Source organism: Henckelia pumila, chromosome 3 (genome assembly GCF_033568475.1).
Source record: "Henckelia pumila isolate YLH828 chromosome 3, ASM3356847v2, whole genome shotgun sequence".
Taxonomy (NCBI): Eukaryota; Viridiplantae; Streptophyta; class Magnoliopsida; order Lamiales; family Gesneriaceae; genus Henckelia; species Henckelia pumila.
Genome location: NC_133122.1, coordinates 30,903,233 through 30,921,240, shown reverse-complemented (window position 1 = coordinate 30,921,240; position 18,008 = coordinate 30,903,233). Strand labels below are relative to the sequence as shown.

General features: G+C 32.7%; 2 protein-coding genes across 2 annotated transcripts; both read left to right on the top strand.

Annotated features, from left to right (window-relative positions):
* The first annotated feature begins 2,104 nt into the window (after positions 1-2,104).
* On the top strand, positions 2,105-6,174 carry LOC140890628 (probable glycosyltransferase At3g07620). Its single transcript, XM_073298545.1, has 5 exons — positions 2,105-2,204; positions 2,540-3,449; positions 3,537-3,667; positions 4,461-4,809; positions 5,001-6,174. The coding sequence occupies exons 2-5, from the start codon at positions 2,595-2,597 to the stop codon at positions 5,667-5,669; spliced, it is 2,004 nt and encodes a 667-aa protein (XP_073154646.1). The 5' UTR covers positions 2,105-2,204; positions 2,540-2,594; the 3' UTR covers positions 5,670-6,174.
* A 3,140-nt stretch (positions 6,175-9,314) lies between these two features.
* Positions 9,315-13,406, top strand: LOC140890417 (protein CfxQ homolog). Its single transcript, XM_073298184.1, has 6 exons — positions 9,315-9,631; positions 10,397-10,507; positions 10,713-10,811; positions 10,912-11,022; positions 11,484-11,993; positions 12,721-13,406. The coding sequence occupies exons 1-6, from the start codon at positions 9,473-9,475 to the stop codon at positions 13,270-13,272; spliced, it is 1,542 nt and encodes a 513-aa protein (XP_073154285.1). The 5' UTR covers positions 9,315-9,472; the 3' UTR covers positions 13,273-13,406.
* Positions 13,407-18,008: the final 4,602 nt, after the last annotated feature.

The following is an 18,008-nucleotide window of genomic DNA, read 5'->3' as shown; positions in this document are numbered from 1 at the left end:
CAAACGTTAATTCGAAAACAACAAGCCTCAGTTTTCAAAAACTCAAAAACCAGTCTATCATATTCATAAAACTAAAATTTACATTAAAACTGAAATTTACATTGTCTTTACAACTGATTTGAATACGAAATCTAACGCAGAAACTAAACTGGTGCATATAGAAAATAATAAATCTAAGTTGCAAGAATCAGTCTTCTTCTTCACCAGTCCCAGAACTGAATTTGCTCATCATCTTCTATTTCTTCTTCATTCTTATCTGAGATGTTTTGGGTGGGTAAGTCATATGGTCGTCACTCATTAAATGGGAGAATTATCCCAGCTTTTAAAATCAATTTAACAGTATTCTCATATACATATCAAAAGAGAACAGAACGAAACATGACAAGAATTCGGTATTCATCAGTAATAACATAAATCGGTTGTATGCACTAAAATGGCTTATGAAGGTTTGTGGCTTAACTGATATCAGTCAATTATATGATAATTTTATAAAAGTTGAGGCCAATAATCAGAATTCAATAATCTCCAGAGTATAAATTTCTACTACTAGTTCTCAAGATTCAGTGCGTCAGAAATCAGTAATACAATTTTCGAAAATCAAGATTTTGAACACAATATCATGGTGAAATCAATTTTAAAGCATGTGATCATTTTCAAATCGAAAAGCACACTTACCCTTCACAGAAATGAAGGTATTGAGTGCTTGAAATGTCTAGTACTAACCACACTGCTCCAGAAGCTGTCTGTTGAATTTGCTCAACTGGATGCTTTTTCTCTCGCTCAACTGAATGCTCGAACTCGACTTATGTTGTGTTTTTGCTCAAATGATTATGTAACCCTTAATCAAAAGTCTGAGTGCTATTTATATACACAAATCCCACTGTTACACGTCCGTTAATGCCATTTATTTGTCTTGATTATGAGTTAATTTTTCTGTTACAAAATTTCAGACGATCAGTTGTTTGTTATTAAATTCGACTAGTTGTCCATTGCTCAGAAATTCTGCACTTGCAACTAAACAGATTGCTCGAATGATCAATGGATCCAGTTTGCTCAACTGATCCAGTTTCCTCGACTGATCTAGTTTTCTCAATTGATTATTTTCGTGGTCAGCTTTCTTTCTTCTAGTTTCAAATTACCAGTTTTCTTTCGTTTCCTTGACACTCAACTGTTTATGTATATTCACTATCGACTAGTCAAGACTGATAATGTATGTTACTCAACAGCTCTTTTTCTTGTCAGCAATTTTCGGATTCTCACAAACAAACCTGCTTATTTTTGAAAACAAACAAACAAACTTACTATAATATATATATATATGTATATATATATATATATTAATTGTCGAGAAAACAGATGTGGAGTCATTTAATATAAATCGAAGTGTAAAAATAATTTTCGATGATTAAATAATTGTTTTAAAATTTTAATTTTGGAATTCATAGATTAGACAAAAACACATATTTGGATATTTTTACTGAGAGAGTCTACAGATGTCTCGCCATTTTATTGACTCCAATTTTTCAATGGGAGTTTTATTTTTATTTATTTATTTATTTTTGATACAAAATGGGAGTCGCATTCGGTAATTGCGTGGTAAGGTTTTATCATAATATGAACAAAACCGAAGGGTATTACATATGGTAATTATTGAAAAATAAAGTTTTGGGAATGAGTAAAATTTAAATTTTATATATACATATAAATTTCACTCGTTTTGAAATATTGAGAAAATACCAAATTAATTAAGCTGAACCAAGAAATATTCTTTTGGTGTGGGAGGTGGAAAAATTTCTAGGATATGAGCTTTCCCATGGTGAACAGAAGTAAATCCTGAAAAGATTAAACGATTGTAATATAAGTAGGTTTTCAAAAGTAATATTTTTTGGGGAAATTGCATATATCACCCTTGTGAAATTTCGAGTTTGCTAATAATTTTTATGAAAATTTTTTAAGCTAATAACCCATTGTGATTCTAAATTTGTAGCATACATACCCCTTTTGACGAAAAAATGACGAAAAAAATTCATTTCTATAAAGTTTTTGGGCCGTTTTTAAATATAATAATTTAGTTGCAAGTGGGAGATGTTCTTGAGGTCTAGCTTGTTCTTTTCCTTTTCAGCACCGACAATTTGCTAAATTCTTGCTTCCGAATCTACTGATGTGCGCTCTTTGACCATTTCCTTTCGTCTCCTACATACTGAGTGAGCTTCTTTTTTCCCATTTTCACTGTGATTAATCTGATAAAAATGTGTATTTAATGCCTAAAAACATATATAAATGATGCTGGATGGCTTTTGCTGACTTGAAATTTTGGAATTCAGTTGACATTCTTGTAGCTTATATTCTTCTTCATTTGTCTATATATATATATATATATATATATATATTTGGGTATGTGGAGATTAACATAATTATTTAGCAGTGATTTAGATTCCTGAGATATAGTTTGAGATCCGAATTGGTTGGAATATCTTTCATTTTGACGGTGATTGTAGTATCATTTGAGCATTACAATTACTGGCTTTCATGGATTCAGGGTTTTGTGAGCTGTGGACTGAGGATCGTTGACGTTATTGTGCATTACCGTTTTTATGGATAGTTCCATTAAAATCTCAACACTACTTCAAATTGAGAGGAGGAGATGGCTTTTCTTGGTGGGTTTGGTGGCTTTAACTCATTTATTTTGTCAGTCTTTGATGCTACCATATGGGAATGCTCTCCTTTCGCTGTTTCCGGATGCTAAGAATGATGAAGTTGTTAAGGATAGTGAATCATCTAAGCAATCTTCTGTTAAGGGGATTGTGAATGACCATAAAGAGGTTGACACCCGGAAGTTGTATAAAGAATCTCAGTTGGTGCCAAAAGGGGGAACAAGTAACAGTTATAAGGTGGGTGGAGATATTGAGAATGAGAAAGTGCCGGTGGAAAAAGACCAGGAAATGAAGATAAAACTTGCTTTAGATGATGCAGACATGGATAATGATTTTGATTTTGTAGAGGATGAAACTTTAGATGATGAAAATATAGACACCGAAGAGTTCATGACGCAGAATGATACACTTCTACAAATAGGGCCAGGTGAATCTAGGCATAACTTATCTCTTGCTCGGGTTAAGAAAGGAAGTTTAGGGAATATGATGGTTGATGCTGATACAAAAACGATAGAAGAAACAACTTCAAATGGTGGTCCTACAAATATATCACTTGTATTAGTCACACCAGCTGCAGTTTTGTTGAATAGTTCCATAGTTTCAAAGAATATGGGATTTGACGCAAGGAAAGCCAATGGTTCTGCCCTTGATGAATCATCTGATAGAACTGAGAAAGTATTGATAAGTAAGCCTGTTAAGAAGAAGATGAGGTGTGATATGCCACCTAAAACAGTGACAACACTAGATGAGATGCAAAGCATACTACTTCGCAACCGTGCCCGTTCACGGGCCAGTGTAAGTCTCTTTTGCTAAAATGCAAAACCATTGCCTAAGTCTTGTTTCTTCGGGTAAGAAGTTTTAACTTTTTACCACTCAATTCAGAAACCAAGATGGTCTTCTGAGCGTGACCAGGAAATTTTGGCAGCAAAGATAGGAATTGAAAATGCACCAGCTTACAAGAATGATCAGGGACTTTATGCTCCTCTATTTCGAAACATTTCTATGTTTAGAAGGTTAGTTTATAATACTTCAGTTTAAGGGAATGAATAAAGTTTGTTTTTGGTATAATATATTTTGGCACAAAATTATTTGGTATTTTCTTTGATTTAGATTTCTGTTTCTGCCCCTGACTTTATGTTTTCAGTTCCAAAGACTCTCGAATACATGCTGAACATAACACGGGGATCAATATGCCTCATTTATGCCTGCAGTAATCATATTTTACTTAAGTTCATCTGAATATGGTTGAGTTTTTTTTTATTTTTGCCCTTGTTTAAATTGTGTGTGAATCGATGTTAAACTAAGAACTCAGTGACCTGCATTTCTATTATAATTTTCCCTTGTTTCTGTCATTGTTATACGCTTGAATCAGTGATTAATGAAAGAAAATTATTGTCTTTTATCTGAGCTTAATTCTCGAGTTCTTGTGAGAATTGCAGAAAAAATAAAAAAGTGGATTTTTGTGCAAATTTTTGGCACCCTTTTCATGCACAAATTGGAGTCTTTGTTCCAGGCAATTAGCGTGTGGATTATATATAAAGGGACTCTCATGGGTCTCCATTAAATGCATCAATTATCGTGTAAATGCTCTATGCTTGCATTAGTCACTGGTTTCTTAGACAGAACATCTTATTGAATGAAGAAGCAATTTTTTGTTTCCTATGACAATCAATATGTTGTTGGTACTCATGAAAATTTTAAAATCCATCATTAATGTCATTATATGCTCACAATATGTGTGATGTGAAACTTTTAGAAGTTTTCTTATTCATGATATTTATTAAATCAAACAATTTCCTATGGCAGGAGCTATGAACTCATGGAACGTGTACTCAAAGTATATGTGTACAAGGAAGGTGAAAAACCAATCTTTCATCAACCTATACTTAAGGGGTTGTACGCGTCTGAGGGATGGTTCATGAAACTGATGGAAGGAAATAAGAATTTTGCAGTGAAAGATCCAAGAAAAGCTCATCTTTTCTATATGCCATTCAGTACACGAATGCTAGAACACTCACTTTACGTGCGAAATTCCCATAACCGAACAAATCTTCGTCAATACTTGAGGAATTATTCTGAAAAAATTGCTGCAAAATACCGTTTTTGGAACAGAACTGGTGGATCAGACCATTTTCTTGTTGCCTGCCATGACTGGGTAATGCTTGATCTACTTCTGTTGGTACATGAACTTAGGCACTAGTAAAATTTTCCCACGCCCTTCAATAAAAAGTTTTCAAGGAAAAGCAGGGCGCTTTATTGATTGATGGTTTAAACTAGCATTACAACATTTCTGCAACATTTTCTTTGAACAAAAACTAATGTTACTAATGCTATATAATCCGATAGGCTCCGTATGAGACAAGGCACCACATGGAACACTGCATTAAAGCCCTATGTAATGCAGATGTGACAACAGGCTTCAAAATAGGAAGGGATGTCTCTCTTCCAGAAACATATGTCCGTTCAGCCAGAAATCCACTTCGAGATCTTGGAGGAAAGCCACCATCTCAGAGGACCTTTCTTGCCTTCTACGCTGGAAATATGCACGGGTATCTCCGTCCTATCTTGCTTGAGTACTGGAAAGATAAGGAGTCTGACATGAAAATATTCGGTCCAATGCCACCAGGTGTGGAGAGCAAAATGAATTATATACAGCATATGAAAAGCAGCAAATACTGCATTTGCCCGAAAGGTTATGAAGTCAACAGCCCAAGAGTGGTTGAAGCCATCTTCTACGAGTGTGTCCCTGTCATCATATCGGATAATTTTGTCCCGCCTTTCTTTGAAGTTTTGAATTGGGATGCATTTTCAGTCATTCTCGCAGAGAAAGATATCCCGAATTTGAGAAACATACTAGTTTCCATACCGGAAAAGAGATTTCTTGAGTTGCAACTTGGTGTCCGGAAAGTTCAACAACATTTTCTGTGGCACCCGAAGCCTTTGAAATATGATTTATTCCACATGACCCTCCATTCAATCTGGTATAATCGAGTTTTTCAAATGAAATTGAGATAACAATGCTTGGAGTGCCAAGAAACAGAGCAAAAAGCAACATGGCAAAAGCAGCAGAAGCAAAACTCCGTGTCGTCGACATTTAGGAGGTTTTTTTGCAACATTCTGAAAACTCGCAGAGTTTTGCGCCTTTTTTTCAGTCTTTTTTGCCTTTTTTTTCAAAACTCACAGTAGGCAAATGCACTTCACTCCCAAGAAACAAGTGGAATGCAGAAGAAAATGGATCTAAAGGCCGATGGCAAAAGAGGAGTGGAGGGGACAACCATAGAGCATGGTATGTTAACTTCATTTGAAGCCTATTGCTGAATGAGCCACACCAATTTGTGTTTGGTTGCTTTGCCTGGAAGTTGCTTCTTGAACAAAAGCTAGAAGTCTCTAGTGTAACTTGTTGTGCTGAAAGCTTAATTATCTCTAGTGGTTAGTTGTTTTTGTATATATTTCTTGCTATGATTCTCACTCATGTTTTGAAGGTAATGGGCTAGAAAGATGGACTGCATATCTAACTCTAATTTTTCTGCGTTCATGCTCATTTTGTTAAGATAATTTATCCAAGTTCATCATATAGATTACAAACATTAACTTGTTAATTGCTGGAAACTACACAATGAATCTCACCAAAATTTATTTCACATCCATCTTTACTTCATGGGAAAAGGTTTAAACTTTTTTTGAGAGCATAAAATTACAAGTAATCAATTACAACAATGTAATGAAACTGCCCGCACAAACGACGGGACTTGAACATTAATGCGAGACTTGCTTATCTCGAGCAAAAGTTTAAACTTAAGGTGGCAGAAAAGTTAATTTTGTGTTATCTCACTGTTCAATTAGGGTGAGTTTGGATACTGAATTTTTTTTTAAAAGAAGTATTTTTATTTCGTTCGCTTCTCTGATCAAACACAGTAATTATGCTAGCTTCTGTTAGGTTTGATGAAATCTTATTCAAATTCATAATTATACCTTCAGTTTAAAACTTTATTGATTAAAATTTTATTTTATTATCTTAAAATAGCTCAAAATGGTTATCAAATGGGTGATCAGTCCATGTTATATTATTTTTGTATTTTAATATAATATCTTCAATTGATCGTCTGAATTTAAAATAAAATGTATCAGATCTACCAGATGATATATTAAATGTTGTTTTTAATTTTATTAAATTATTAACAATTACTAAATAATAACTAGGATTAATAAATTTTAAATATTAATTAAAATGATTATTATGAATATATATATATATATATATAATATTTACTTAAATTATATTAAGTGAAAATAAATAAAATAGTACATGAAAATATTGAGAATGAATGTGATTAAATATCCACAATGAAATGCACTAAGTGACTGAGACGAAAAATGTTGGAATGAATTTTTTTTATCAGATGGGGATGAAGTTATGGGTAAATCAATTAGATATATAATTATTGAGTTATTTGCACCAAACACCCTTGTGAAATATTGAAAATGCACACTTTTCCCCTGTGAAATTTTAATAGACATCTTCAACCCTAACCTTTTAAAAAATTAGCACAAGCGCCCCTTCAGATGAGTGATTGTTGCGCACGCGCCCCTCATGCGATTGGGTAAAGATTTTGATATTTTTTTGTACCAAATACTCCTGTGAAATATTAAAAATGCATATTTGACCCCTGTGAAAATAATTTTTAAATCTATTCAACTCATAATACACAATTTTTATTAAAATCTAATTATAAAATATTTAGCAAACACTTTTTGTTTTATTAATTTTATTTTTATTTTTAAATTTATTATGATTATATAATTATTTTCTAAAAATATTATTGTTTTATCTTGTTATCATTATTTTATTAAATTTTCTTCTTGTTTTCAACTTTTCTATTAAACATGCATTCATAAACAAGTATTTAAATAATTTCAAGTACCAAAATATTGAACTAAACCGATAAGTTCAAACATATTGCTTTTTCGATTTAGGACTATATATTATTGAACCAAAATTTAAATTTTTCGAGAATATGCATTGCACAATTTGTAATAAATAATAAAAAATAACATTCTTATATAATTCTAAATCGAAAAGGTAACATTCATGAACTTATCATTTGGTTCAATATTTTGGCATTTTAAGATATTTAAATCACTATTTATGAATCATATTTAATGAAAAAGTTGAAAGCACGGAGTGATTTGATAAAATAATGATAACGAGATAAAATAATAATTTTTTAGAAATAAATTAATTATAAATTATAAATTTAAATTAAAAAATAAAAATAAATAAAATTAAAAATGTTTGAAAAATATTTTATAATTAGATCTTAATAAATATTGTGTATTATTATTTAATGCAAATTCTGCAATTCATTTTAAAAAATTTAGATTTTGGTTCAAAAATATATAATGCTAAATTGAAAAGTAATATGCATGAAATTATCATTTTGATTTAATATTTTGGTACTTTTAGGTATTTAAATCTCGTTTATGAATGCATTTTTATTTGAGAAGTTGGAAACAAGAAGAAAATTTAATAAAATAATGATAACAAGATAAAATAATAATATATTTTAGAAAATAATTATATAATCATAATAAATTTAAAATTCAAAATAAAATTAATAAAACCAAAAGTGTTTGCTAAATATTTTATAATTATATTTTAATAAAAATTGTGTATTATGGGTTGAATAGATTTAAAAATTTCACAAGGGTCAAATATGCATTTTTAATATTTCACAGGGGTATTTGTTGCAAAAAAAAAAAATCAAAATCTTTGTCCAGTCGCATGAGGGGCGCGTGTGCAATAATCACTCATCTAAAGGGGCGAGTATGCTAATTTTTTAAAAAGTTAGGGTTGAAGATGCCTATTAAAATTTCACAGGGGAGAAGTGTACATTTTCAATATTTCACAGGGATGTTTCGTGCAAATAACTCTATAATTATTGTTATAAATTTTGAGATTAGCATATCATTCTAAATCAATGGTCTCATAACAACTACTTCGTATTCGTCATCACTTTACGAAATTCATTGTAGCTCATTATAAACTCATTTTAAATCTTTTATTTTTCTTATGAGATAAAGTATTAACGAGATGTATAACTTGACATTCCCAAATATTTAAGGTTGCGTTTGGGTTGAAGTATTTCAAATCCATGGATTTCGATTATAATTTTAGTATTAACTAAGAAACATAGAGAAATCTCAAATTTATAACTTAATTATTTACACATTACTTAGATAGAATAAAAAAGATTCTAAATCATCATTTTATTGAATGAACTTGAAATCCATTATAACTACCATGAATTACCATATAAACATAAAATAAGTGGATTTGATGTTAGTGGATTTGATGTTTGTGGTGCTACTTCTCTGAACAACAAAAATGCATTTGAAATCCATTGATTTAAAATACTTCCATCCAAGCGGAGCCTAAAAATATGGTTTTTTAACTTTAATAAATATGGTAAAAATGAACCCAAAAAATATACTGACAATGCTCGTAGAAATAGTATTCCAAACCAAGTGAGGGTCAACTTGCGCAATCTCCAAAGGCAGCAACTTCATGGAACAAGACGAAAACCTTAAAAGTCAACTAAATTGTCCAATGTGAAGCAAGCTGGCTGTTCATACATGCACACAAATACATGTATATAACGATGAGTTTTGACTTTGTCTCCCCATAACCAGAGATCCATCCACCACCAATAGTAAACCATCATTTCATTCTTCATTCCTCTCCCAATCCTAAGAAAATTTAACCCAAAAACAACCAATTCAACAACTGTAAAAAGAGTGAGATTTTGAGTGTGATTAGGATGAGGATTGAAGACAAGAACAAGACCAAGATCAATAATTCCTTTTCTGGGAATGGCAGCAATATTACCATCCATTCATGTGCTGAATCTGGTGATCTCCCTGGATTGGTCAGATTACTTGTCAGCAACCCTTTGCTCATCAATGAGAAAAGCATTCTTGTAAGTATACATATATTAACTAATATGGAGTGATTTAGTTCTTCATTTGTTCTGTTAAAATTTGTATTTACTTGTGGATTAATCATAACTTTTGGTTGATTCATATGTTAGTATCACTTGATGGAATATGTAGCTTGCCTATTGATTATGGTGGCAAAGAAAAGGTCAACGTGGAAATCAAGTTCAACTGATTGTGGTTATATCTCTATGATGTGCAATGCTCATATTGGAAATTGTTTATCTTTATTAATAATATAGACATGGATGTTAATTCTTTCGAAAATGAGTTCGACGAATGTCCCAATATGTAACTTTATTAATGGTTCATGGTTGTAGTTGTGCAACAAATCAGACACTAGCATTGTCTTTTGGGTCGATCTTCTTGTTAGTTGCGGACTTGATAGGAATCTCGGTCTAGAGTTCTGATGTACTAAAGGAGTAATGGAGTATACTGTAAACATCGTAGTCATTTCCGAATAGTCGTTGGCGGTAGTGAGGAGGATCTGCTTCTCTTGTAACAAACACCATTAGATATATTAGACATGTGCAAGTCCATTCAAAAATCATGCGGGACCTATATACCGTATAAGAGTAGATCTTCTGGTGTATGAAGAAAGTTCAATACCATTCTGCATGATATACTGCTTTGGCATAACGTATGCTTTAGACCTGATCAGGAGATTTAAATGTCTGGTCAAATTTTGGAATTTCACTTTAAATGACGTGTTTCGTGTCGTTTTTGTTCTGTGGGATGGATCGATGCAGATGCTACAGACACCTTTGCATGCCTCTGCTGGTCTCAACAGACATGAGATAGTGAAGTATCTGCTTGAATGGAGAGGATCAGTGAACGTTGAATTGGAAGCCACAAATGTTGTATGTATTGCATCGATCTTTATCTATTTGTAGTACCTCATCCCATATCAATTTGTCAGAAGAATCTTCTAACAACTTAAGGATGAATCTTTATTAAGACGAGAACGGATATGAATTAGTTGGGATCATAGCTTGTCGAGTAGAGTCTTGTTTGTGCAGGTCCATGGATCCGGCCTCAGATTTGTGCATCTTTTGTTTACTGCAGTATGGTGAGACACCATTACACTTCGCGGTTAAAAACGGGTGCGTTGAATCAGCAAGAAGGCTTCTTCATCATGGTGCAAACGTCCATGCCAGAACCAATGTTTGTGTTTTAATTTACCTAGTTATTTATCATACAGAAGTATATTAACTATTTATTGTATTATTTATTAGTTGATCTCTTGTATCTAATCTCATTGCAGAATCAGGTCACTCCATTGCATCTCGCTGTTGGTTTTGCGTTGCGATCTGGTGACAACTCGATAGTCAAGCTGTTGTTAGAGTTCAATGCTGATTGCTCTGCAGCAGACGATGTATGCATAGTTCTAATTCGGGGAACGTTTTATATTTAGACGTGAACTGCTAGGATTTGATATTTTTGGTATTTTTCTATGCAATAATTAATTTAGTTGCGAAATTTTAGTTGTTCTAGTCTAAATCTTCTACATTTCTTGCCAAAATCACCTGATTTATGTTGGCGAAAATGGCTAAAATCGATATAAAATATCTTGGATGTCTCCGTCTTGTTGTGTCGATAATCAGTTTTAGTAGTCATTCATCCCATAATGTGCTGAGTTGGTAAATGGTGAAAATGTTCAAAATCAATAGACATAAATGACTTATTAACTAAAATTGAATCAAATGTACAAAAGTAGTAAAGAATATCATAGGATGTGTATTACATCACTAGAAATAAATGTTGTCATATTCTTTTATCTGTCTCTATATGTATATCTACCGATAGTATTGACAGTGAAAATTTTTTGATGAGCAGGAGGGCATGCTGGCATTCAATTATATACCCGCAACAGGCTATGAACACGATGAATTACGCCAACTTGTTAGGTGCGAATACGCGGGACAGAGCAGCGACAACAATGGCTACAACAGCAATAACAACAACAATGATAACTACAATACTGCCTACTCATGGAACAAGTACCAAAATGATAGTGATGGAATAAAAGCGAAAATGGACGAGTTCGACCATGAGTTGTCGAAGATAGTTGGATTAAGGCTTCTGAAACAGCAGCTTCAGAAGTGGGCGAAGGGGGTACTCATGGATGAAAAACGTCGCGCCATGGGGATAAATTTGGGTCCAAGAAAGCTGCCTCATATGGCGTTTCTTGGGAATCCGGGGACGGGTAAGACTACCGTGGCACGAATATTGGGCAGGCTGCTACATTCTGTCGGCGTGCTTTCGTCGAATAACATGACAGAGGTGCAGAGAACGGATTTGGTGGGGGAATATCTGGGCCAAACTGGACCAAAGACCAGAAAAAAGGTAACTAACTATGTGATTCTTCTAGATACTTTCGAGTTCGCTTTAGCAAACTTTTCGTATTAAAACATGCAACCTTATAGAAGATGCATTGAGGACATTTGGGAGGCTTCTAATAGGATATGAAGTCGATGATTGAACACATTATAAGATATAAGGAAAGATGAAAAGATGTGTATGGAGGTACATCATTCAAGAAAAGACGGTATTGAGCCTTTTTTTTCTCGTGTTGTTTTAGCTTCTTTCGAAAAATCACAAGGGGCTAAATGCATCACCTTTAACTTTATCTGAACTCGAGCATCGATGGTGGACGATTTTGGAATCGCTGTTGATCGGTGAGCACACAAAACGTAACATAACTTAAGTGGTATTTCACCAGAAAGTTTGTGTAGTTTTACAACTAATTACAAGTATACACTGGATATATTATGAGAAGTTTGTGGCATCATCACTTGGAGTTATTCAAACATACTAAGGTAGTGTTTGCAACCGATTATGAAGATTTTTTTTAATAAATTTGTTAAGAAAATCTCCATAATCAAGGCTACAAACACTTCTTAAATATAAACATAGGAAACATAGTTTTTGTCGAGTAAAACGCAGATTGCTCGCTGGTAAATTTGAATCGAGGACTCTTCCCTCTTCCAAAAGAAATCAGTATGTTAAATGCAGTGTCATCAACTCTTTCTCGAGTTATTATAATCAAACCATTTTCCATTTACCTTTACAGATCGAAGAGGCCACGGGAGGCATTCTTTTTGTGGACGAAGCATACCAGTTAGCGCCCGAGCAGAAGGGATCAGAGTATCGTGATTTTGGTTTTGAAGCGTTGGAAGAGATCATGTCTGTACTAGAAGACGGAGATATCCTCGTAGTCTTCGCGGGTTACACCGAACCAATGAAGCGTGTGATCTCCTCAAACGAAGGATTCTGCAGGAGAGTGACACACTATTTCGATTTCGATGACTATAGTACACGAGATCTTGCTGAGATGCTGATGTTAAAGATGACGAAACAGGACGAAAAGAGTCGACTCTACGGGTTTAAGCTCGACAAAGGGTGCACTTTCGATGCTATACTTTCGGTGATAGAGAAAAACAGCAGTGAAAAGCTGAGGAACAAAATGAATGGGGGATTGGTGGATAACATGCTGAACAATGCGAGGGAGAACTTGGATTCGAGGCTCACTTTCGATTCGAAAGGGGATGAGTTATTTACCATCAGGCTGGTGGATTTAGAGGCTGGACTTAAACTGCTGTCACAACGAGTAAAAGTCGAGTAAACAGACGCAGAATTTTAATAATGTAATAAACATACTGTATGATTGATTCATGTACCAAATATAACTTTACTTCTAGTGATTTTGTGCTAAATGACCCATGATCATGTATGCATTTCCTTATACGACCTGGGAACTCGCAGTTGTTATTGTTGGACGTCAATTAACTTACAAATTTAACAGTTTGTTAAAGAAACAAAATAGAGTTGGGAAAATCGCGAGAACTCGTAGTTGTTACTATTGGGCATCAATAACCTACAAATCAAACTGTTCGTTAAAGAAACAAAATATAGTTGGGAAAATGCTTCGTTGAAAATAAAATCTAGATTTTGTTTTTCTGTTACAACCAAAATACAAATCAAATACGACCAAAAAACCTCTTCGACGGATTTATCCTCGGATTCGCTGGAGCTTGCATTATTGGATGAACCGGGCTTATGTCAACTGGACATGGATAAATGAATTGGACTTGGGGTGGTGTTTGAATTGGGCCAACACATTTTGGTCTTTCTTTATGTCATGTATACCCATTCTTTATTCTATCGAAGGCAACTCGGAAATCACTCCTCAATCTAAACATAAGTTTCATCTAACTCTTTAACTTTTCTTTGTTCCGAAAATGTCTTTTTTTTAATTTTAATAATTACTTTCTCTTAAATCATCAAATGTGGAATCAGATTCCAAATATGATTTACTTGATTCATCAAGATAATAAATATTTTTATCATCAGATGAAAATACAATTGTTTCTATTGGATAAAATTCCAATAGTATATAATTTTTCTAGAAATTTAACTTTGTTTTTCTTTTCGTTTCGTTTTAGACATTTATTTGCATAATGTCCTTCATTGCACAACCAACATGTGCAATTCTTTCTTTTAGACTTTAGGCAAGGTGATTTTTTGTTATCAAAATTTTTATATAATTTTCTTCTATAAAGTTTTATGAAGAAGTTCTTTTTGAATTTATTTTTCTTGTAATCAAATTATCACTATATTTATTCCTTTTTCTACTTCTTCTTCCAAGTGCAGGATAACCCCGAGGGGTTGTGGATTTTTTTTCTACCAATTGGGGCTCTCCCTTCACCACCCCCATGGGGATGGTCTACAGGGTTCATAACTAATCCTCTTACTACAGGACGCTTACCTAGCCAACGCTTGGATCCGGCTCTACCCAAACTTTTCTGGTTTGCCCCAACATTCCCCACTTGTTCGACTGTTGCTGAGCAGTTTTTGGATATCAAACGGACCTCCCCAGAAGGTAATTTTAAGGAATGAATTTTTTTCAAAATGATTTATAATGTTTATTAGTTTTAGTTTGTTTGTATGGTTTTAGATGTTTGTGTGACATGTTTGTTTTATAACCATACTATTTTATTGTGAATTTCATTTTTTCACAATAAAGATTATTGTTTTGTTTGTAGGATTTAGAGATCCTTATATTTAGTGTTACTTTTTGACATTTCTTTGTTATTATATCTTTGATAAAATTTAATAGTTTCTCCTAAAGTTTTAGCATAGAGACTAGTTAAGAATTCATCTTTACTGTTTATTGGTATATTGAGTATCTTATTAAAGATACTTAATTTATAATGTTCCTTTTTATCAATGTATAGTAACTGATAATAATTTACTTCATAATCACAAATAAATTATTCTAGATAACATAAATTGCATATTTTGATATTATCCAGAATAAAAATTGCTCTATTTTGTTCTATGTTTTTAGCTACTAAATTAACATCATTATTCGATACTCCTAAAAATTCTTGGTACAAAGCAGCGACGAATAGTTCAAAATATCGATGTCCTCATTTCTCGTGGTAGATTAGTAATTACTAGGTTTTCAGCCTAAGTTCTTACTGCTCCTACCAATGTCATTTGTATCATCTCATGAGTTAATACTTGGACGTTCTCACTTTTATCCAATAATGATGCTAATTGAATTTGTACTGATAGTTCATTTGCCTAATGATCTATCCTTGATTTCTTTTCTTTAGCTGTTGAGCATCCTAAATCTAAAATATTTTGTTTTATAAATCCTGATTTTTTAATTCTCTAAGAATATGTCTAACATCTTTATATGTTCCAGAGTAATAGTCTTTGTTATACTCGAATTCATTCTTGACTCCACTATTTTCTTCATCCATTCGAAGTGTTAATTGTGGTCTAGAATCATCTTCTGATTCTGATCCTGATTATGAAATATCCATATCTTTATATTGTTCTGATTCCTAATGAGAATGATATAAATCTTCTGTATTTATTCTTATTAGTTCATAATCAGATTGATCTGTTTCACTAAACATCTTCATACCTAGTTTTTTTTTTATTTATAAATGAGATGGTTTCTATACCATGATTCAATTTTGAATGGTTCGTCCTCTAGTTTCCTTTTTCCTCTATCTTTTGGAAAAACTTCCTAAACGTAGCTTAATATTTTTTTACTATGTCTTTTTTGTTCTATTATTAATCTAGTTGTGGCTAAGTCGATGTATTTCTTGAGATTTTTCCCCAATTCTTGTATCGCTAAATTAATCTTATTAAGCTTATTCTCTAATTCTTATAGATCTTTTTCTAGTTTAATTATGAATGTCATTTAAAATAGTTATGATGAAATTGATTCATTAACAATAGTCTGTTTAATTTTAAGAATATATTGGTTCATTGCTCCAATTTTCTCGACTATATCTTCATTATTTCTCGCAAATGATAATGATATTCTAGGTAATGAATGTTTTTTATTTGGAGATCATTCGAATTCCATGTTTTATGAGGATTTTTTTCTTCAATGAATGCTCTCTTGGGTGTTTCGACCCTTGGGAGTTGTGATGTCCTTAAAGATTGCTGAAATCACGATCATTTCTTTAGATTGTGAACTGTGTGAATGCACATTGTTTGATAATGCTAATCCAACAACATAATGTTTGTTGATTGGTGCATTTCCTGATCTCATTAAATTTTTTGTTTTAAAATGATATTCGAGTGTTAAGACTTTGTTAATATCTTTATCTTGTATAGATATTAAGAATTATGGATATAAGTAAAATTTAATTTTTTGAACAACAGAGATTACATGTAATTATTCCTAGTATATAATCTTCATAGTTATTTATTCATTTATCTCTTACAATATCTTCATAGTTATTTATTCATTTATCTCTTACAATAATTTCAATTGATGGATCGATTGCTTCCCTAAAATGAGTTGAAACTATTATTTCAAGTCCTCTACTATAGATATATTTTAGTTTATTTCTTTCAAATTCTTTTGTTCGCTTCATAATTGATTCTAATTTTGTTGCTATTAGTAACAATATTTCATTTTTATGTTCAAGATTTATTCATAAAGATTTTTTTTTGTTTTTAAAGAATAGAATATATTATTATTTCTTGGATTTAATGTTTGAGTTATTTTAGTAAAAATACCTTGACTAATTAGCAATTGTTATGAAGAACTATCATTTTTAAGTTTCTGAATTTTTAAGAATTTTTGTTGGTTGAACGTGATATTTAAATCATATTTTTTATTATTCTTGATTTCTTCTATTTCTAGATATGTCATTATTAAATGAGATAAGACCTTATCTTCTACTTTGCGTGAGTTTGTAACCTAGAAACTAAGAGGCTCACAAGTGATAATTGAGAAGAGAGCGGCCACCCTTGTTCTTTCATCATGGATAATACACACACCAATACACCATCGATTCAAAGCATCGAGAGTTCAATTAATTCCCAAGCAAACCAGTTCGAGTTTTTTATCCTAAGAAGTTGTTTATATACAAAAGATTTTTCTCTTCTTTGGCTTGGATTTCGTTGTTGTTTCTAAAGTTTTCATTTCTGGGTTTTTTATGCCGGCGAGAGGTGGTGTTTCTTGACCTTCATAGCTAGAAGTTTTCCATGTCTGTGTCGTGTTGTTCTTGGGAGTACTGTATGATGATCATATGTAGCAAGCGCTCTCTGATTAGAAGGATAGTGTTCTCAAGATGGTGATACTGAGATAGTGAGATTAATATTACCAACTTTTTATACCTCCAATAATCACTGGCTGCAAAACAAGAAATCATAGTACCCTAAACCCTTGCTGCAACTTACAATATTTTCTGATTTAACCATCTTAAGCACTGTTACTCTTTACATAATAATTTAGTCAAAACATGGTCTAAAATCAAACAGTGTCTAAGTGGAAAACCGAACCCGACCGACCCGAACCCGACATAATCGGGTACTCGACTAGGTATCGGTTCGGTTTCGGGTAGTGTAAAACACTACCCAAATAATCGGGTACCCGACCCGAATAACCCGAAACCCATACAACCCGACCCGTGCCCACCCCTAATTTTATAGGTGTGGAGAAACACGTACAAAGATAAGAATGAAAGGGGGAGGGGACTGCACCTGACACTACATAATGGAAGATAACTCATTTTACGTCTAAGGGGACACCTTTACACGTGGTGTGGTCCATGATTATTTTTTACATTATATCACTATCTGAATTGCTAATGGTTTCGAACCACTTCTTTATTAGTTTTTCTTCCATGACAACTACTTCTTCTCTCTTTATTGTTGTCCACATTTGTGAGTGGAAATTATTGTTCCTAGTTTTTTACATAGCATTTGTTGAGTCTCTTTTGTCATGTCGACTTTTGATTCATATATTGGAGCGTCAAATTGTGCTTGCATTGTTAGATCTTTCTTTTGAATGAGCTCCTTGTGTTCAGTTGTTAATAAAATTTT

Excerpts from the sequence above, each read along its gene's own strand:
- LOC140890628 (XM_073298545.1), top strand. The coding sequence starts at position 2,595 with ATGGATAGTTCCATTAAAATCTCAACACTACTTCAAATTGAGAGGAGG. Across the intron at positions 3,450-3,536 it reads GTGCCCGTTCACGGGCCAGT|AAACCAAGATGGTCTTCTGA; the intron begins GTAAGTCTCTTT and ends CACTCAATTCAG. Across the intron at positions 3,668-4,460 it reads AACATTTCTATGTTTAGAAG|GAGCTATGAACTCATGGAAC; the intron begins GTTAGTTTATAA and ends TTCCTATGGCAG.
- LOC140890417 (XM_073298184.1), top strand. The coding sequence starts at position 9,473 with ATGAGGATTGAAGACAAGAACAAGACCAAGATCAATAATTCCTTTTCT. Across the intron at positions 9,632-10,396 it reads TCAATGAGAAAAGCATTCTT|ATGCTACAGACACCTTTGCA; the intron begins GTAAGTATACAT and ends GGATCGATGCAG. Across the intron at positions 11,994-12,720 it reads GACCAAAGACCAGAAAAAAG|ATCGAAGAGGCCACGGGAGG; the intron begins GTAACTAACTAT and ends TTACCTTTACAG.